This window comes from Cryptomeria japonica, chromosome 8 (assembly GCF_030272615.1).
Source record: "Cryptomeria japonica chromosome 8, Sugi_1.0, whole genome shotgun sequence".
Taxonomy (NCBI): domain Eukaryota; kingdom Viridiplantae; phylum Streptophyta; class Pinopsida; order Cupressales; family Cupressaceae; genus Cryptomeria; species Cryptomeria japonica.
Window position 1 is genome coordinate 246812239 of NC_081412.1, and position 22945 is coordinate 246835183.

The 22945-nt window shown below is 35.9% G+C and overlaps 1 protein-coding gene across 1 annotated transcript; it reads right to left on the reverse strand.

Annotated features, from left to right (window-relative positions):
- Nucleotides 1-1012: 1012 nt before the first annotated feature.
- LOC131049951 (bZIP transcription factor 50) lies at nt 1013-22476 on the reverse strand. The gene is made up of 3 exons (XM_057984064.2): nt 21878-22476; nt 1672-1892; nt 1013-1461 (listed from the first exon to the last, which is right to left on the reverse strand). The coding sequence occupies exons 1-3, from the start codon at nt 22240-22242 to the stop codon at nt 1139-1141; spliced, it is 909 nt and encodes a 302-aa protein (XP_057840047.2). The 5' UTR covers nt 22243-22476; the 3' UTR covers nt 1013-1138.
- Between the last annotated feature and the right edge of the window lie 469 nt (nt 22477-22945).

Below are 22945 nucleotides of genomic sequence, written 5' to 3' on the forward strand. Positions count from 1 at the left end.
TAAGGGTAGAGGGTACTTCAGGAGCTGTAGCTTCCTTCCAGTCACTGGCAACTGATTCGGGATGTGTTAAGGCTCCAATGGTAGATCTCTAGACCCAAGGTGGCCATTCAAAATTCATAATGTAACTGGCTTCCATTGTTTTCTGTCAGTATGTAGAAGCCACGCAGTGCTTGAAGAGCAAGCAGTAAAACAGCTTTTTGTGTGAAAACTTTAAAAGCACTTAGCTGCACAATTTCCAACAATAAAATGACTTTTTCTTTAAGTGAACTGTTTAACCTTAATTTTACCAGTTGAAAATTAAAACAATTCACCGTTTACTCATGTCATCTAGGCAACAACAAAACCAGTCTTACAAATTTCCTCCTACAAGTCCCTATTAAGCCTGCACCATTAGAGAACTGCATGTTAATGCCTGCATATAATAACCTATGCTAAAACCTAGCCTACGGGTTTTAACTTTTCGTATTTGAAAGTATGCATCTGCATTTCCCCTGCAAGATACTGCTCATCTAAAAAACTAACTACACTACAACCATAGAAAATTGACAGCCCTATAATGTCCAAAATCTCCTCTTAAAGCAAAGGAAAACCATTGAAAACTACCATTACCATCAAAGAAATAGAAAATTATAGCCCTAGAATACCCATTTCTAGTAACTCTAATGATCTACAATTCCACAAATGACACGTAAAGCATAACATTACATAAAAGGAAAAAAAAAGTTATTACGTCACTAAACATCATCTTAATAACTTTAAACCAAAGAATTAGAAACTGATAGAACACCACTATTATCACAGCAATTCTTTCAAGTTGTTCATCAAGCCAGGGTGAGTAAATTTAAACAAAAATAACCATCAATAATAAAGCATGATCTTTCCTGCAAATCACTGGATATTGGAATCACTATACCTGTCAAAAAATAGCTGAAAACAAAACCCACTCTCCTGATGCTTTTTGAAGATTTTTTCTAGGAATGAACTATCATTTTGAGAAGAAGGATGTAAGACATTTTACCTCATAAGCTAGAACAATTTACATTATAAGGAGCAAAAGTGAAAAAAATGCCTTGTAGTTCACATAAGCTATCATGTTTAACTTCAAACCAACACACTTTCTAGATTTACAGCAACTAAACTAAATGACACACTGAAAGTTTAAAGAAACATTATTCAACTTCCAATAACGATGTCGGCATGAAGAGAATGCTCTGCATCTAGTTCCTGGAAAGGATTCAAATACTCTCCTCTTCAGATTTAAATTAATAAAGACCCTGAAAGTTGAAGATTGATATCCATTCTTAGTATGTCTTGGGCCGTTTGTGCTGCTTAGATTCACTGCCCCTTTGAATAGTAGAAGGATCATTGTTGCCAGAAGCCAATCGAGGCAGTGGATGCCGACATGACGACCATTGACCGCTACGGTGGTAAGATGTGACAGGGATTCCGACGGCAGGGAATCTAAAATTTATTCAAGAGATTAATCAGAAAATGACAATAGCAGGTATATTTGTAAATGATATATGTTCAAAATTTATTAGAAAATGTCAATGACAATGGCCAAAATGTTTGCAAATGAGCTATGTTTGAAGAACATAGCAGACTAGTATCTCAGACATGAAAGAAAATACTACTACAATTCTGCTGCTTAAAGTATGGAGGAAATCTTACCCTTAGGCACTGCAGGCTCTGCCACATCATTACCACCTTTCTGCCTCTTACACCGAAGAAGCTCATCTCGCAAAACCATGTTTTCAGTACAAGTGAAAGCAACTGATTGCTGAAGTTGATTAGAATAGTTCTCCAACATCCGACATTTAGACTCAAGGTCTTGAATATAGGATTTCTTTCTTTTGCGTGATTGAGCTGCAGCATCTCGGTTCTTGACAAGCCTGAAAAAAGATATGGTATTTAAATAAAATCCCAGATTATGCTATGTGTCAAATATTTTCTGTAACTTTTACTACTCATTTTCCATGGAAGAAACAGTTATAATTTCCAAATAAATAAACTTAAAAACAATTGGATTTGTGTGCAGAACATCTTATAGAAAAGGTTTTCTATGCAAGACACCATTACAAATTCAATTAGATAATGGCCTTCTGAGACTGAGAAGAACATATGCCAGCATGGATACAGCAATTAAATAAAGAGTTTACTTGATGGACCTTAACATTAAGTTCTGTATATGAATATAATGACATTTCTACATGGTAAAATGTAACGTCCCTTCTTAAAATATTCCTGATTTTTGCCCTAAAACAACAATTCCAACTTAAGATGAGAATTGCAATATATTTATAAATATAATTTTATCAAAAATGAAGACATTTCATTATAATATTCAACTTAAAATTTTTAGAATAATTTAGAAGATAGAACTAAATTTCCTTATAATATTCAACTTAAATTTATTTTCCTAAATTGATCCCCCTTGGATGTCCTCAAATGAAACCTTCTCCCCTTTATATCTTCCAATGTGAGAGAAAAGTCACACCTCTTCATCATGTCTGCCCTTTGCAAGAGTCATAACCTTTCACAATTACCACCCTTTGAAAGAGTACAACCCTTAATAATTTTTGCCCTTTGAAGAAGTACAGCCCTTCATCATTTCTACCCTTTGAAAGTGTCACAACCTTTCACACTTACTACCCTTTGAAAGAGTGCAAACCTTCACGATTTCTGCCCTTTGAAACAGTCACTACTTATTTTCTTCAATTCCTTACTTCTTCCATTAATCCGTCCTTGATTCACATGCATTCTTTCTTTCTTCCTCCATATCTCCTTTCAAATGATCTCCTCTCCCTTTCATATCTCATGTTTAAGGGAATCACAACTCTTCATTTCATGCCTTTCAACCATTCATTATACTTAATTAAGTTTTAATTATATTATATTATATTGTATTTTTTATTTTTTATTTTTATTTTATTATTATTATTTGCTATTAAATCCTATTTCAAAAAGGGGACGTAACATAAAAAACCATTAATGCTCAGGCAGATGTTTAAATATCCTTCTAGTACTTCATCAAAATAACAATAATTTGTTTAGTCGTGGCTACATCTCATTTGACATTTATGAAGTGAAGCAAAAAGGAGAAGATAATTTTTAACATACACACAAAAAAAAAGATGATTTCAATTCGGGCTTGCCATAGTTAATATAAAGCAACCAATGCTGGCAACGCTGGGCAGATGCAATCAAAAGTAAATATTCGTGAATATTTAAAAACTCGGATCAAAATAACAATAATGTTTTTAACTCATGCCTACATCTCATCAGACATTTATGAAGAGAAGAAACAAGGAGAAGATAGGTTTTAAACGTACTTAAGATAAAAACAAGGATGATTTGTATTTGGGCTTGCCAGAGTTTAAAAGCAATTGATCCTAGCAATACTGACCTTGCAACTTCAAATCATGTCGTCTTGCATCACCTCAAGATCATGCTATACACCTGACGAAAATGGGAATCTACAGATCAACCATTTACAGTTTCTATTGAAGCTCCTGCTTCGTTTGTTTTGGACATGTTTGGAAGAATTGATGACCTTTCAGGGTAGAATCACTCTTCACAAATCTTTTACCTTAAAATCTGTTTGTTCTTTGGGGAATTTCTTCCAAGGAATTACTCAGGATTCACCTTATCAGCCATTTTAGTTTGACTTTGTATCTCTCATTTCATAGCCCTTAATAAGCGTAAAGACTAGACGTGATTGTGATAAACAATTTATGAATTCATCATTGATTCAATTGTAGTAAGTCTCTCTTAATTGCAAGCTTTTGAAACCATCTTCATTGTCATTCTAATTCTTTTAGCAACAGAAACATATCCACTGATGATTTATTCAAATATAATACCCTTTTGAGTTCCTGTGCTTCTAAGTTCTAACTCAGAGACATTAGAATGAAGGTGATCTTGAACTCAAACAACAGCCTTCCCATTATCACAGGTTTAGTACCACAAATTGTCAAAAGTTGTCTCTTTTTATGAGCCAAATTACAGCTCCTCCGTAAAATAATCATAATGCTATATTAACAATAAACCAATAATAGACAAATAATAACATATGTAATATGTAATCATTCTTCTAGGGATGTATGCTTAAAGATAATAATTATGCTTAGTGTAGGATTATGCAGTACAGGTGACATGACTATGAACTTACTATGTGATAATCTGCAGTAATGACTAGGCATCCATTATATCTAGTGTATATATGGATAAAATAGCATGCATAATTCCTCACATACTGGATATAGGCAACAATGAAAAGTATCTAAATTGCTGCAACCAATCATGGGAAGGTTAGCAAGGGAATACAAGGAGGGGAAACAGTTATGAGGCCCTCTTCTAAGCACAGCACCTCATGGTGGAAGACTGATAGTCCCATGAGGCCAAGGGGGTGCAAGGAGTACCCCACCCTTGGGCTTAGGAAGGATGTTCCAGACACCCTATTGTAGTTTTGCCTCAAACCTCTACCATGGTTGACTATTGGATTAAGGAGCCCCAAATATAGGGAATAAATAAGCTAGGGAGATGTGGTTTAAAGGCTCCCCCGAACTAAGTAGACCACCCCAAGGGATGGAACTGATCATAGTTGGACGTTCCTGCCACTTGTGGGCCAAGAGGCAAATAGATTACCCCAAGGGATGGAACTGGTCATAGTTGGGCGTTCCTGCTGCTTGTGGGACAAGAGGTGAGTTGCAATCATTGAATGCTGCGTGCTCTCAGGCTTAATTGGGTTAGGCAGTTTACTGGCACCCTTTCAAGCTTTCCTACCAAACTATGATTGGTTATAGGATAGTTAGCTAGTTATAATCCTTATCATGATATATATTTGTTCACTGATCTATGTATTTGTTCATTATCTATTAAATTATTAATGATTAAATGAGTTTACTTTGGTATGTTATTGTTAAAGAATAAATTATATTGTTGGAATTGTTACTTTGGGGAAAAATTCAGGTATAACCCATAAGGGGACGTTATATCAAATTGCAGAATAGCACTCTCATAATTTGTGGCGGTCATCATTCAAACATTGTTCGAACATCCAGCAACAATTGACTTTTATGAGTTCTCCCAGGCAATCACTGGATGAAGCAACTCATCAGTATCACAATGGATGCTCAAATCAATGCTTGCTTGCCTCGTTGTCACAGTTTCCATCCCTCATGCTTTTTTCAAAGGGTTTGTAGTTGCACAACCTGCAGAAGAGATTTGAAATCTAGGTCTTTTCCAAATTAAACAGGCAATGCATCTCCTCCTTCAATTTGGTTGAAGCAAAATTAAATGTAGCATGACCAAATTTCAACATGGAACATCTTGTCAATCCTAGCAGTGCAGCTACAATTATTTTTTCTTAAGTCTAATTATAAGATTGCCAAAGTACAGAATCGCACCAATGTTACAAGTGGGTGCCTCAAACCCATTTATTTTTATAAATGTATGCAAGTTCTTGATTGTAAAAAGAAGTTTCTTCAGAACTTTCTTAATTTAATGAGGGGTTCTCAAGAGTTCATGTGGCTGTCTCTTATGACATTGATAAAGAAACTTCAGGACCAGTTAACATCTAGAAGATGAGTCAAGGATAACTGCCATTGAATCATGCTACAATTCTCTTTTTGTACAATTTAAAACTAAGGTGACAAAATAATGAAATTACAAGCACAAAACAAGCATTCTTCAAATATTATATCAGAGAAAGATAAAAGAATTTGTGCCTTCATAACCACAACAAAAAAGACGAAGAGAAATTCTAACCACAGAATTTTAGGAACTGAAATAAGGGAAAAAGAAATTTGCATTTTCTTTGTTAGCAGCCACATTTATCAAATCTGTGATTTCTCTTGGAGATCTTCCATAGACAACATGGAACAAAAAACACCAACTGAACTATTAGCCGAATTATTGTATGCAGATCATGCCTAGGCAAGGACCAAATCCCACATTGTAGGTATGTCTCCAATTAAACTTTTAACTAGTTTGTCAAGACTCCTTTTGACAACCTTTGTTTGTCTATCAATTCAAGGAAGATGAGCATAATTGAAATCTAATCTGATGCCCAGCCTTTTCCATAACATCCTTTAAAAATAACACATCAACATTGTATCCCTATCAAATGTGACACTTCTAAGCAAATCATGCAACCTTAACACATCTTAGATAAAATAATCTAGCAATATTTGATGTGGTCATTAGTTTTTTTACATAAAAAAAGTGAGCCATTTTAGAGAACCTAACCACTACTACAAAGATACTATCATTTCCCAATTAAGTTCTTGGTAATTCCAACACAAAATCCATGGTAATATTTTCCCATCCATCTAGAACAAGTAATGACTTATACAATCATGTGTCTAGTGCCCATTGCTAATTGACAAATTCTACATCTAGCAACAACTTCTTAAAATTTGATTTCAAACTAGGGCAATAATATTTCTCTTTTTAACTATAAAAGGGTTTTGTCCCTTACAAAATGACAATTAAGACCCCCTCATGCATTTCCCTTATGAGTTTCTCCCTCATAGAGCCTTGGCATATACATAATGGCCCATTTTTTTATGAGGTCGCTGAATAAAGAAATCTTTACGTATTTTAACATCTCGACACATCTTCTACATCTCAACAAAATTAGGATCACCCTGCTATAAATTTTTTACGTAATCAGGACCAATTACCTCAACCTCTATAGGCTTCAACAACAAATCCTCTTGCTTATTCCATCAACTACTCTATTTGACTATTCAAACCTATACTTCAAAACAAAACAGCAACTTTTTAGGCATACAACCCACTTCATTTGCTTCTGGTTTGACTTTGCTTGACTATTCACACATTTAAATATTTGATGAATTATATAAAGAACAATTTCCTCAGCCAATATGTAATTCCTCCATTTCTTCAATTACCTGAATGATGGCATAGAACTCTTGGTCATAAAAATAACACTTTTATGTTGCCTCATTTAATTTCTCACTAAATAAGGCTATAGGTGTACGCTCTGTACTCAAAATAGCTCCAATGGCCTTTCCACTAGCTTTACAATCCACTTGAAACACCTTTTCAAAATCAAGTAGTGCTAATTCAAGTTGTTCTACACCACCTTCAAAAACTCATTGCTTCTCTGTGTTTCCACTATCGATGCAAATATACCCTTCTTCATACAAGAAGTCAATGGAACACAAATTCTAATAAAATGTCTTACGATTTTTGCTTTAAAACTAACCAATCCATGAAAATATATATCTTGCCTCTATAGCACTTTGAGATGTAGGCCATTGCCAAATTGTAGTTACCTTTGTAAGATCCATCTTTAACCCTTTTTTAACATATCACAAAACCCAAATATATCAAATCTTCCTCAAGACGAACATTTGTCCAAATTTATCAGCAACTTCTCTTTTTTTATTTTTTTTCTAAATCCTATCTCAAATGTTGTCAATGTCCATCCTTACTTTTGCTAGATATCAACACGTCATCAAGATAAACCACATAAATAATTTTAACACCTACTCTAATGAAGATTCTAGTGACATTGGTTAAAAGCTAAAAGACATAACTAACCACTCATATAATCCATCCTTAATTCTGAAAATAATTTTCAACTCAACGCCCTCCATTATAAGACCTATCTTGGAGACATATATCTAGCACCAGTTAGACAAGCTAATAAATCATTTATTTTGTGTAAGCGAAACCTATATCAAACAACAATCTTATTGATTGCCCTCGAATCCATTCACATTCATTCACTATCATTCTTTGGTGTACAAATTGTTGGAACTGCACAAGAACTCAAACCTTCTTTGATCAAACCCCTATCTAATAAATCACATACATATTCGTTCAATTTTGTGGTCATCTTTGGATCCATTCAATGGGTTGCCTTCTTGGGGAGACTAGCTCTTAGGATCAAATCCATCTTGTGTGAGATTTTTCTCATTGGTGTCAACCCCTACAAGCAAGTCCCTAAAAGACAATTTTTGAACAATAATTCAATATATTTGCAACTTCTATTGCAATCCCATCCTCCTTAGGTTCTTCTTAAGGAAACACAAGATAACCCACCTTTATCTTTTTAATTTCTTTCAGAAATTGCATTCCATTTCTGAACACTTATCATACTTCTTTTATAGGCAGCAATTCATACCTTTTGCCATCTTTAGAAACTAAAAATACATTTCCTTCTCCCATCATGTCTCACATTCCTATAAGGCCTTTGAAAAAGAAAATGACAAGCATCCATTAGAATAACATCACACCATACCTTCAATACTTACAAATACTAAAATTGATCTTACATCAATCAAACAAAATGACTTGATGGCCCCTTTTACAACTATGAAAATTTATATGAGCTAGGATGTGCCATTGTTGTCTATGTCAATTTCTTCCCCATCTCTATAGACACCAAGTTGCATGTGCTATCTCTATCTATAACCAACATGCAACACTTCCCCTAGACTTACATTTAGTTTTGAACATGCTCATCTACCATAGTTTCAAAATTATTATTTTCAACATTATATTCTCTCCATTTTCTAGTTTTATGGATCCAATCATATCATCTTTTATTTATTCAACTTAAGTAACATTAGCTCTATTGTCACTCCTATTTTCCTTAGTAGGTTGTGTACATTTTATGCCTGATGCCCATGTGCTCCACAATGTAGCAAGTCCCACTAAACCCTAGACCATGTCCTCAAGAACCAAATCCTCTTCCTCTTGAAGACTCAAATCCTCTTTTTCTTGAATTACTCACACCTTCATCCTTATTTCTCAAATCCTCTTCTCTATGAATTAGTCATGCCTTCATCCTTATTTCTGTCAAAGCTTTGTCCATGGGCAGCTAATTGCTTGCCATGGTCTCTCTCTACCATGACTTTGTACTCACTTTCTAGCCAGCTTATTTTCAACCTATAATGCATAACAATATGCCATCTCCATCAATTTAATATTAAACATAACAATCTCATCTTAAATTTTCAATCTCAACCATATATCTTGAATCTCTCCTTCAGTATCTTCAAAATGGCCAACTTGGATTATCAATCTATAAAATTCTTCTATGTATTCTTTCACACACAACTCTTTCTAATGGAGAATCTATAACTTATTAAATAACATTGTAGAATAATGTTATGATCCTAATAACAAGTGCTCAACATATTATACTTACGAATATATAATATATCATATTAGGATCATAACAAATAATCAAGAGATAAAATATGTTCTTCAACTTACTTACCATTCAATCCCATACTATGATTCTTTCTCTTCCTCCACGAACCATTTTTTGTTATACTTGGTCCCACCATAGTGATGCATAACAATTCAATTTAGTAAGAAAAATCTCAATCCTTTTGGGCTCTTCAATTTGATACAAATCAAAATACTTCTACATGTCTAATATCATGTCCATTAGCTCTTCTAGATCCAAACTACTAGCATAATTGGGAGATTCATCCTAGGCTTCCTTCACATTTTAGCAATAACTCTTATTACCCTTTATTCAAGATCTTCTCTTTCCTCTTGTTTGTCTTCCTCTTCATTCTCTTGAATCACTCACTTGTATCTCCATTCTTCTTTAGGCAATTTATATGGCTTCCATTTGAGCCTATAATCCTCTAATAGTTTCCAATAACTCTACATTTCTAATATTTCAAGGGCCTCTTACACCCCAAATAGGTACACCTCTTCCTCTGCCTCTAAGCAATTCTTCAACACCAAGATACATCAACAAGCTATAAGACTAATTGGTGCAATAGGTTGAAGGTCAGATAAACCCTAGCAACGTATATCATAATTACACAAAAAAAACTTTTTTTTAAAAATCAAACAATAAGAAATGAACATAAGATTTTCATTAAATCTTTAAATTTCAATTACTAAGCAAATAAGATTCAACGCAAAGAAGCAATAGTTTGAAAGAAATCGCGGTTATACCCGATTAATCCTATATCCTAGAGCCAACCAATTTATTCCCCGAAAAAATCCCAATTCACGAAAAAAATCGTTGACCCAATTTTCAACAATCCTTTGCATTTAAATCACGTTAAAATATGTTAAAAACTTCAAAAAATGGCAAAAAAAGTGAAAAATCATTGCAAAAACTCGCAAAACCCTAGAAAAAAACGTGAAATTACTAAATTGCTTAGAAATAGGGCAGATCCGAGATGGAATCAAAGTCAATGTGGAATCAACATTGAAATAGTTTGTTATTTTGTCCCTTAGTTTTCTTTCCGACCTCTAAAAATCCCTAAATAAAGGAGTGGGAGGAGCAATGGCGGCCATCAACCAAATTTGAAAGAGTCTCAATCATCCTAAATCATGCGGGGCATATGAGATAGTGTTGAAGCAACCGGCAAATCTGCTCTATATCGCAGCTTCAATATGACTCAAGCTCTCTACACACCCCGCCCCATGAATTTTGCTGCGAACAAGTACATAATTAATGTAGTACACTAGCTTTAAAATTATTACTATTATGCACTATTATAGATGGCACTTTGATGGGGAAGGAGCAAACCCCAATAGTTTATAATTAATACCAACGAAGCAATAGTCACCAAAAAATTGCAACTAATCGTGATTAATTGTGAATCGGGCAAGGGCATGATTTTTTGCCCAAAAAATCATGGAAAAATTGGTCAACGATTTTCCACAATTTTTTGCATTCAAATTGCAATTAAATTGTGGGTATAATTGGCTGCAAAAATCGTGAAATATCAGCAACCCTAAAATTGGCACGAAACCCAAAAAACCCAAAAAACAATTAAAAAAAACCACGAATGTCTTATAAATGATGTCACACATCTTCAGTATGTTCTTGCTCGTGGAAGAGCAAAGAATTGACAAAAATTAGAGGAGTTTTTAGCAACACGATAGGCAGAAATTCCAGGTATCCATCTTTGTCAATGTTGTTTCTTTGTTGCATTTTTCTATGGTTTAGTTATTCAACTAAAGGACCCCTTATTTTTCAATTTTGTGCCCTATTATTTTTCTATGGTTATTTTTCAATTGGCCAACAAATACCCAAATTTTCTTCTCGCCAAAAAACACTATAACATTCCAAGTGTTCATACACTATGAACATTTTTAGTTGAAAATAAAGATTGGTTTCGACAACTTATGAGATTTTGTATATGATCATATTTATAGCAGATTTCATAAGTTTGTAATATTAGATATTATTTTACCTGCCATCTCCCTTTTATTGTCCAATTTTGATCATTTTTTATTCTTTTTTTGCATCCAAAAACTCTAAAATGTCTCTAAAAGCATCATTTCACCCAATACAATGATCACTTTGCACTCTTTGCTCTCTCTTTTCTCATTTTCTCTGTTTATTTATTTTTTCGAGGGCATAGCCCCCAAACCCCCACTTCCAACCCATGGGGAAATGGAACATTTCTTCGCACCTCTTCTATCGTTGGGTTTTTTCTCACATCTAACACGTTGTGCAACTTATCATTGTTGCTTCTCAAACTCATTAAAAGGTCTCCACTCCCAAATCCCCACTTAGTGGGATCCCGTCCCTGTACTCATACTAGCAACTTTTCCATTTTATAATACTTTTGTTGATTAACTAATTGACATATCACTAAATCAATAAATGTAACCTCAAACTAGATAATATGCCATCTCTTAAAATCATCTATTCTAGTCTGCAAATGTTCATATTCATAACATAAAAAGCATGCATAGATAAAAACCACAAACTTTGTACTTAGTTTATAGGTTGACTTTATAAAGTCACAAACTATATTATAATTGACATTTTGACAACTTGTCACTATCTAGTATTTTTTTATGCTGTTGTAGTATGTTTTGTACAATGTAATCAGCGATATGAATATAAGCTACGAAAACCTATTTTCTACAATTCATGGGTTGAACTCTCTATTCTATTTGCTCTGAATATCTCTATGCTATGGAAATACCCTTAAATATATTTTTAAAAAAAGGAATTTTTGAATTTTTTTCTACAATTCTTTTCTTTTTTTATAAATCTGAATTTTTGCTGATTTTTTTCCAATTTTTTCACAAAATCTTGGTTTGCTGAATTTTTCCCCAAAAGATTAATGCTGCTATGATTCAACGTCAACATTAAAGGTAGTCTCAACTCCCAACATTATTACAACCCATATAGAAAATGACACCGAGTCACATTAAACTCAAAACAGCTTTGAAAAACAAATTAAAGTTACAACAACTTGAGTCCACAACACATATAGACACTTCTCACACTTTCCCACATCTCTCACACCACACTTTGCTCAATACATGGTCACTTGACCCCAAGCAGACCATCAGCCCACAAAAGGTCTCAGATGCACACGAAGACAGCTCTTTAATTGCCAAAAGATGTCCTCAAATGGTTATAGAGTTATTTTTATATAGGCTTGTTTGTACCAACTCTCAACTGCATGCATACTTCTAGAACTTATGTGGATAAGTTCTAACATACATTAGAAAATGCAATCAATAATATTCTGCAACAAAACAATTGATGATTCTTGATCCAACAAAAGAAGTTTTTCTTGGAATTAATGAGCCACATCAAGCATCTCTAAATATGGGTCTTCCAACTGTCACAAGCCAAACTGAATCTACAAACAAAATTAAACAATGAAAATTAAACATTTTTATATCTTTTGGTTTGATGCTGATTGCTCATGAATCTTAGGTGCTCCTGTATCACCACTGAAATCTATAATTCAAACTTTATTATAAAAAAAGTGTAAATGCCAATGGGCACTCTTCCTTGGCTTTTGTGCAACATTCATATTCTGATACATCTGTTGTAATGTCCCCTCTCAGCTGAAGCTCTAAAAGTTACTTTGCTAAGTCTGCCTGTAGTTGTGCGTGTACCAGACTTAGCCATTTTGTGAATTAGAAGGAGACGAGAACGTGGGGCCCTTTTCACTTAAGTGAATTCCTATTTTTCAGTCATCGGTTGGGGCCACTTTTGACATTTAATTATTCCTAACTCATATGAAGGGGGGGCGCTGAATATTCAATATTGGATATTTGTTAGTGGCAAAACATAAATATCATCGCCTGATTTGTAGGAGTTTAGGGCGAAAGTCTTTTTAGGGTTATTTGCCTTTACAAGTCGGCCAGCAAGAGGGAGGCGATTCATTGTCTTTGTTAAATTTGAACAAGAATATATAAAAGAAATCACAAAATTTAAAAATAACAAGGACACAAAAGACTTATCCTGGGAAAACCCTCCACCTGAGGGTGAAAAACCCAGCCCACACAAATATGATCTTTATTATATCTCTGAAAATGAATACAACTGATGATAGTTTCAGATTACTATCAATTACAATAAGATAAGTTTGATTCTCTACAAATCAACAATGACAATGAAGTCAAATGATACATCTCATAAGACTCAAAACTCTGAACACAAAAAACATATAATATAACTGATCTGTCAGATTACACATGCACAATATTCTCAACTTGCTCTCAAAATGAGAAGCCACCAATATATCTAAGAATCTGCTGAAGAGGAAGAAGACCACGAAATTGAAGGAGCGGTGAATGTAAAGAAATGAATTACAAAATGAATAGACTCCACGATGAAGGGGAAGAGTCACCGACAAAGGAATGAAAAGACTCCACGGTGGAGAGGAATAGTCACCGACAAAGACATGAAGAGATTCCACGGTGGAGAGGAATAGTCCCCGACAGAGACATGAAGAGATTCCACGGTGAAGAGGAAGAGTCACCAACAGCGACAAAGATAATTCACCGAAATCCTCATAACCATCTCACTGACTGAAGTCACAAATTAAATAAAGGACGATGAAGATCTTCTATCGCAGCCATAAATTCAACAGTCTTATGTTATCATTTTATTTATCTTTCTCTCTGCAATTCTGGGACGACAACCCCAAGGAAAAGGCAGCTTGGACGGCCACCCAAGGTCTGCATGTTAGTATAACTGCATGGATCAGCATTCAACATCTGTTGAGGGCCACAGTAGTTTAATCAGCCATGAAGTTCAGGGTTTAGAAATCAAACTGTAAGTCTGCAACTCATTTCAGACTTCCAAAAGTCATCGAGTTCTCAAAGTTTCATGAAAATTTCAGGGATACAAAAAGCTATCAGCGGATACTATGTTTTGTGAGTGCTTTTGTGAATATGTAATAAGGTGGAACATGTCTTCAGACAGTAAATTTCTTTATGCTTCAGTTTTTTCTGTTTTCAATTTATTTCCAGAAATCTGAAAATCAATAAAAAATTCTTTGTTGCATCAAACGTAGAGGTTTTGTTTGTTTTTTATTGCCAAAGGATATTTCAGTGGTATCAGAGCCACAAACCCTGCCTGTCTGTGGGGTTTCAATTTGCTTTTTCGTGCTTTTTCGTTGCATGTCCTTGTTTTTGGGTTCTATGCACTCCAGAGGATTCGAAACTCACAGATACAATACACGGAGTAAGTCTGGGCAACGAGAAGAAGCTGAAATTAACCCAGTTGAATCAGAAATGGGTGACAGAAGGGAAGCAAGCCCACCTAGAGATTCAGTTGGACAATTTCTTGACAATGTTTGCTCACCAACAGCAACAGACAATGCAGCTGTTTCAAGACAGAATGATTGCAGCCATGGGACAACTAAGAACTGATCGCTCTCGATCAAGGAGGTCTAGTAGTCATCATAGCCGTGATAGTAGACCTCACAGCCGTGAAAGTTGTCCTCATAATCGTGAAGGTAGTTGACATAGCCGTGGCGAGACAGGACCCAAAAACCAAGACAAAACGGCTTCCAATGTTGTAAGGACAACAGACACAAGGTCTGATTGACCATTGCGTCCCAATTTCTTACCCCGACAAAACGAAATGGAGTCCATCCCGGAAGAAGAAAGAGACACTCAAATCACAGATGATGTCTTGACAGCACGAAATGAATATATGCAGCTGCCAGCTGATGTAAGGCAGCTAATGAACTTAAATCAGTTCATGAACCAGCGTAGGGACAAGGCTAGGAATCGTTTGGAAAGACTAGACAGGAGGCCTAGAGGACCAGTGAGGCAAGCCTTCTAGCCGTTGGAATACAAAAATGCCCTAAATAAGATAAATATACCAACTTTTGATGAAACTGGAGAATTATCAGCAAGATCATGGGTTCATAAGTTGGATACCTTCCTGACACTCAAACCAATGGAAGAGGAAAAAGCAATCCAGTTTGCTACCATGCACTTGGAAGGGGTAGCATATGACTGGTGGCATCACGGACTCATTTCCCAAGACCATGCCATGATTCAATCATATGAAGAATTTGTTAATAGGCTGATCACCCGTTTTGACAGGAAGGATATAGAGGTATATTACAGGAAGCTAGCCCAATTGAAGCAAGCCGAACAACTTGTAACATATATCAATGAATTCCAAAAGATTGCAGTAATGGTTCCTAATATGCCTCAGAAGAGGGTTAAAATGCTCTTTGTGGAAGGTCTCAGTGACAAACTAAAAGGCCTAGTGAAAGCTCATAGACCTAGTTCACTTGATGATGTTATTGGAATAGCAATAGATTTGGAGGTTACAGCACCATATCAGCCTCCAAAGAAAGAGTTCAGCTCTTGGAAAAATGATAAAAAGGGCCCAAGTCAACAGAAAAACACAAGTTTTAACCAGCCCAGAAGCACACCTTCAAAGGCTGACCAAGAGTCACGAAATGAACTACGGAGGAAGAAACTATGTTTCTCCTGTAAAGAACCTTGGGAACCAGGACACCGCTGCCTTGGAAAAGGTAAACTTCATTTGATTGAAGTACATTCAGAGGAGGAAAGTAAGGATGAAGTAGAGGACAGTTATAAGGTAAATAACACACAAGGAGATCAGCTAGAACAGATTGAGTTGGAAGACACTACTGTTAGAGAAAACCCACACATAGCTACTCTTTCAGGCATTTTGAGAGGTAGACATTTCCAGCTGAAAGGAGTTCTTAATGGGCAGCGAATGGTATGTTTAGTGGACAACGGTGCCACTCATAACTTTATTGATGAGGGCTTAGTCAATAGACAAGGACTACAAGCAATAGAATTTCCGGGATTTAATGTGATTGTGGCTGATGGTTTTCCCTTGAGTTGTACCCGTGTCATACCATAGCTGAAAATTCAGATGGGAGACTATACCTTAACAGGAGACTTCTATGTTCTTGGTCTCAGTAATGTGGATGCTATTTTGGGTCTACAGTGACTTGAATCATTAGAGAGGTATGTTCAAGACTTCAAACAGATGCAGATAGAGTTTATGGTTGAAGGTAAGAAAACAATACTGAAGGCTGTGGCAGATGGAGGACCAAGAGTGGTCTCAGCAAAATGAATGGAAGCCCTCTTCTACCATGATGATATCGAGTGGGCAGCCCACTGCTTTGTTTCTAACAATGCTGCCACAAATAAGGAACCCTCTTCCCATGTTGATATACAATCTATGTTAGATAAACATGGTGTTGTGTTTGGAGATATTCCTCCAGGACGTCCTCCTGATAGGGGATTTGAGCATATGATTGAGCTGGAAGAAGGTTCAAAACCAGTTATAACCACTCCTTACAGGCATCCCCGTCACTTCAAAGAAGAGATCGAAAAGACAATTAAGGAGTTGTTGAAGATGGGACACATACGCCCAAGTTCTAGCCCTTTTGCATCTTCAGTAGTGCTGGTCAAGAAAAAAGATGGCACATTACATATGTGTATTGATTACAGGGCACCTAACAAAAGAACTATTAAGAATAGATATCCTATACCCAGGATAGACGAACTTTTGGATGAGCTGCATGGTTCTGTTTTCCTTTCCAAAATTGACCTACGGTCAAGTTATCATCAGATAAGTGTGAGGGAAGAAGACATTCAGAAAACTGCATTCCACTATCATCATGGGCACTTTGAATTCCTTGTTATGCCCTTCGGACTCACAAATGCACCAGCAACTTTTCAATCTTGTATGAATCACGTTTTCCGTGAGCAGTTGAGGAGGTTAGTGTTAGTATTTTTTGATGATATACTAATATATAGTAAAACTTGGGAAGAACATTTGCAGCATTTAGATATTGATCTAAGTATCATGGAACGGCAGTCATTGTTCGCTACAGCTTCCAAGTGTGAGTTTGGAATGTCAGAGATTCTTTATCTAGGACACGTGATTGGTGTTGAAGGGGTAAAAGTTCATCAAGAGAAGATACAAGCAATCTTGGATTGGCCACCTCCTAAGAACATTTCTGATTTGAGAGGCTTCTTGGGTTTATGCTGCTATTACAAAATATTTGTACGAGGCTTTTCCCAGTTAGCTTCTCCCTTGACTGATCTTACAAAGAAGGGGGCTTTTCAGTGGTCTACAGAGGCTCGGGTTATCTTTGAAAATCTCAAGGACATCATGAGCACATGTCCTGTATTAGCACTCCCTAACTTCACGAAGCCTTTCATTGTGGAATGTGATGCTTCAGGACAGGGAATTGGAGCAGTACTAATGCAGGAAAGACATCCTATTGTGTTTGAGAGCAGAAAGCTCAGAGATCCAGAGAAATTGCACTCCACGTATGACAAAGAGATGTTGGCTATCATGCATGCATCAGCCAAGTTTAGACATTATTTGGTGGGTGCAAAATTCACTGTTAGGACTGATCATAATAGTCTGAAATATTTTTTAGAACAGAAGGATCTCAATGAACGTCAACAGAAGTGGGTAAGTAAGATTCAAGCATATGACTTTGATGTGGAATATATCAAAGGAAAGAAGAATGTGGTTGCTGATGCACTTTCTAGAAGACCCACTCTATGTTCACTCTCAAAAATTACCGCTGATTGGAAATCACAGCTGCTGTCTGAATACACTAAAAACTCCTTTGCTTGTGATATAGTGGATGGAAAGGTACAGGATGATAGATATATCGTAGTGGGGGAAGTAATATATTACTAAAACAGGATCTATCTTGTACCTAGGTCTAAACTAAAGCAAAGTATTATGAAAGCGTTACATGACTCACCTCTGGCTGGACATCAGGGGTTTTTCAAAACTTATAGGCAGGTAAGAGAGAGATTCTCTTGGAAGGGACTTAAAGATGATGTGCTACAGCATGTCCGTAAATGTTTGACATGCCAGCAGAATAAGGCAAAGCACACTTTTCCAGCAGGTCTTTTACAACCATTACCCATTCCAGAACAGAAGTGGGAAGGGATATCTGTGGATTTCATCACAGGACTTCCACAAGTACAGCAAAAGGATTGCATTTTTGTAGTGGTGGATAGACTGACAAAATATTCCCATTTCTTCACCATTGCTACAGATTACTCAACTTCTCGGATTGCTGATTTATTTTTCCGGGAAGTGTTCAGAATGCACAGTCTCCCTAAAACCATTGTCAGCGATAGGGATAGCAGATTTATCAGCATATTCCGGCAGGAGTTATTCCGTTTGGCAGGGACAGAACTGACACCTAGTACCAATTATCATCCTCAAATGGATGGGCAGACCGAAATTGTAAACAAATGGGTTGAGGCTATCTTAGAAACTACGTTTCAGGACAGCAATGTGCTTGGGTCAAATGATTGCATTTAGGTGAGTATTGTTACAATACTACCTACCACATGACTATTGGGATGTCTCCGTTTAAGACATCGTATGGGTATGAAGCTTTGTCATTTATAGATTTAGCTCTTGATGATAGCAAAGTACCCCAAGCAAAAGAAACCATACAAGGTTACCAAGACATTCTCAAAGCATTGAAAGACAATATCTCACAGGATCAACAGAAAATGTATGCATATAGACATAGAGTCGAGAGGACATTTCAGGTAGGAGACTTGGTTTTCCTACGCTTGCAGCCCTGCAGGCAGTCTTCTTTGAAAAGCGGTGGAGCGGAAAAGTTGAAACCACGGTTCTATGGGCCATACAAGGTACTAAGGAAAATTGGAGAAGTTGCATATGAACTTGAACTACCAGCCAGCAGTAGGATCCATAATATTTTCCATGTGTCTTGCCTAAAGAAAGCATTGGGACAACAGACAGTTACCTCTCCTGAATTGCCACCATTGGACGAAGAGGGAAAGTTGATTCTTGAAACTGAGGGTACTGCAAATTGGAGGGAAAAGAAGTTGAGGAATAAGATTGTGGAGGAGTATCTCATAAAGTGGAAGGGTTTGCCTTTAGATGATGCTTCATGGGAAGGTGAGGAGATACTCCAACATCCTAATTTACGATTGCTAGCGGACCATCAATCTTGAGAAGGGAGGACTGTAATGTCCCCTCTCAGCTGAAGCTCTAAAGTTACTTTGCTAAGTCTGCCTGTAGTTGTGCGTCTCCCAGACTTAGCCATTTTGTGAATTAGAAGGAGACAAGAACGTGGGGCCCTTTTCACTTAAGTGAATTCCTATTTTTCAGTAATCGGTTGGGGCCACTTTTGACATTGAATTATTCCTAACTCATATGAAGGGGGGGCGTTGAATATTCAATATTGGATATTTGTTAGTGGCAAAACATAAATATCATCCCCTGATTTATTAAGAAAATCACCTGATTTGTAGGAGTTTAGGGCGAAAGTCTTTTTAGGGTTATTTGCCTTTAAAAGTCGACCAGCAAGAGGGAGGCGATTCATTGTCTTATGTTATCATTTTATTTATCTTTCTCTCTGCAATTCTGGGACGACAACCCCAAGGAAAAGGCAGCTTGGACGGCCACCCAAGGTCTGCATGTTAGTATAAATGCGTGGTATCAACATTCAACATCTGTTGAGGGTCGCAAAAGTTTAATCAGCCACGAAGTTCAGGGTTTAATAATCAAACTGTATGTCTGCAACTCATTTCAGACTTCCAGAAGTCATTGATATCTCAAAGTTTCATGAAGATTTCAGGGATACAAACAGCTAACAGCGGATACTATGTTTTATGAGTGCTTTTGTGAATATGTAATAAGGTGGAACATGTCTTCAAACAGTAAATTTCTTTATGGTTCTGTTTATTCTGTTTTCAATTTATTTCCAGAAATCTGAAAATCAATAAAAATTTCTTTGCTGCATCTAGTGTAGAGTTTCTATTTGTTTTTTATTGCCAAAGGATATTTCATCTATCTAGAAACGGTTGTGTCATAACCTCTTCTCTTTTCAAAATCTAAGATTCCTATTCTTCTTCATAAATCTTGAAAATACTAACTATCTCAATATGATGACAGCATTAAATGCATTTATAAACAAACAAACAGGTCAAAACAGAAAGGTATGAGTAAGCTTAAGGAAAAACATTGGGAAAGGGAGAAAACCAACACATAGATTAATAAGTAACTTGAGATCTTCACAGGGAAACATTTTTTTATAATATATCTAGATACAACTGTGTTTCGATTTTTAATTCCTACTTTTTGAATATCTTTTGAAACCCTTCTTCAGGTATATATGCAGATTTCCTTCTTTCTTCCTTATAGGCCACAAGAAATGGATTGGCCAAATTTCAAAAAAAAGAAAATACATTCATGATGAAGGTTTTTGAGGTTTTTGAGGCCTTATTTGTGCTGAGAGCTTTGCCCCCAAACCCCCACAAGGAGCACTACCCCTTGACCTCGTTGGGGCTTTGTCCCAAATCTTCACCCACCATTGTTATTGTCAATGCAATCATTGCCATGTTTTTTATGTTAATTAGTTTAAACTTTAAACTCCACTTAGTATGTCAAAGTTTCATTTGCAATTCTTATACTTATTCTTAATTTGTTCCCAAAGTTCAGAAACTCTGCCCACCATTGTTAATATTCAAATTTCAATGCAATTATTGTCATATTTTTAATGTTTATTAGTTTGAAACTGTGTTACTCGAGGACACGTTTCCTAGATAAAAACCACGCGTCCTGAAAATGGAAACGTCCCCTCATTTATTAACTATTAAGTTACATCATGTATATGAATTTATGAATTTATGAATTTCAACTCTCATTTGAACTCTCGATTCAACTTAATTGCTATGTATAATATATATGATTAATGATTTATCAATGTCATCATATGAATATTTGAAATTCTCTTATATATTTTAAATTTTCTCTACTTTTTATATAGTTGTCCCCACCGTCTCCAAACATGGCAAAAAGATCCGTCCCGGAAACCCATCCCCCCGTCCCCCAATCCCCCAACCCAAAAACTTGGGATAACATAAGTTTGAAACTTTAAACTTTACATAGTATGCCAAATTTTCATTTACAACTCTTATACTTATTCCTTATACATCTTTTTATAACTAATTTTTCAAGCACAAAAATATGAACAAATCCCCGCCTTTATCTTGTTCCTGGTCAATCCTTACCTCATGTTTTCATGCTGCTGCTTAAGTGTGTTTTCTGCTTAAATTTAAGCAGTTATAGTGTTCACATAGAAAATTTAAATTGTGAAAAAAGGATGATAAAGAATATTTTTCTATTTTTGTGGAGCAGCTATTGTTTAGGAAATGAAAATAGGTCATGGAAAAAAAAGGGGGCTGAAAATAAGCAGCAACTGCTTATTGAAAAAAAATGTGAAATGTCTTCATAAATTTCTCTCTCTTTTATTTGCCACCAAATATTCCTTTTATCATTTACCACCAAAATTTCCCCTCGATTTTTTATGTAAAAAATTAACAATAATACTATTAGCAGCAAAATTAAAATCACTGCTTACATAATTAGTAGGGCCACTAGCTCTATAGATTACTCCTAAAAAAATTGAACAGTGACACCTGGCCAAAATAAATTAAGCAGCTTCATCCCTAAAGTCACTAGACAAAATAAGCTAAACAGCTGCATGGGATCTTTCCCTAATTCCAAATGGATGAATTGTGGATTGACTAAAGCGCCAAAAAAACAAGGGAGAGAAAACAGGGGAAGAAAGCAAAAACGAATTACCTCAATAAGCGCTTGGAATCAGGGATTTCGCAACTTGTCTTGACGCCTTCCTGGGCCTGACAATTACTTTCAGGCTGAGGGTTTCGATTACTGATATCCGAAGAGTTAGTGTTATTATTACTCGAGGTGGATGAAGAATCGTTTACAAGCAAACCATGCTGTGCAAATTCAGAACATAAGCCCTCGCCATGGTCCACTTGGGTCTCTGCGATATGATCTTCGTCTGCGCCACAGATAAGGCCATCAATATCGAAACCTTCAGTCGGCGCCCACGCCAACCACTCTTCCAAATTGCCCACATCTTCTTCCAACCCTTGGCAACCCACTTGGAAATCCTGTAAGCCCGTTAAATCTGCATCAGCCATAGCTTTCTTGTTGAAGGATTGTAAGGGTCGATTCGACGTTGACAGACGATTTAGACCAAGGGCAATTTGTTTAGAGGAGAAAAAGAAGCATCTCACGAAAGTAAGAGAGTCGTGACACGAGCATTTGCTTCCATGCTTCCTTCCCTCGCTGATTATTTCCCTTGCATGATTTTTCTTATAGAGAACACCGACTGCATAATTTATTTTTGACCGAGCGTGATCATCAGCCACATAATACTAGCAATTGCAATACAAAAAACATTGGAAAAAACAATAAAGAGGGGAAATGGGAGAATAACTGTTTTATCAATTAGTATATTATTATTAAAAAAATGTATGTAAAAATTGTGGAGTGAGATCATATAATAGAAAAGAATCATCTCTAAAATAAATGTTTTTCTAAAATAGTATTTCTAATATTTATGTTTAATAATTAATTTTAAAAATAATTCAAGAGAAAATGTTTGAATAAATTAGTTTTTATTGAATTTCAAAAAAAAAATTTAGTAGAGGTTAGACCATCTTCATATGCTAAACTTATAATGTTTCAATGACTCCTCTCTCTAGTATTCAAATTAATAGAATATAATATATCCAAATTAACAAATTAGTCAATGGGCCCTTGGTCTACTGGTGAAGTTGAATGGCTCCAAATGAGCCCATCAGGGATCAAGTCTTGTTGAGTGCAAGGCTCCGACATCAT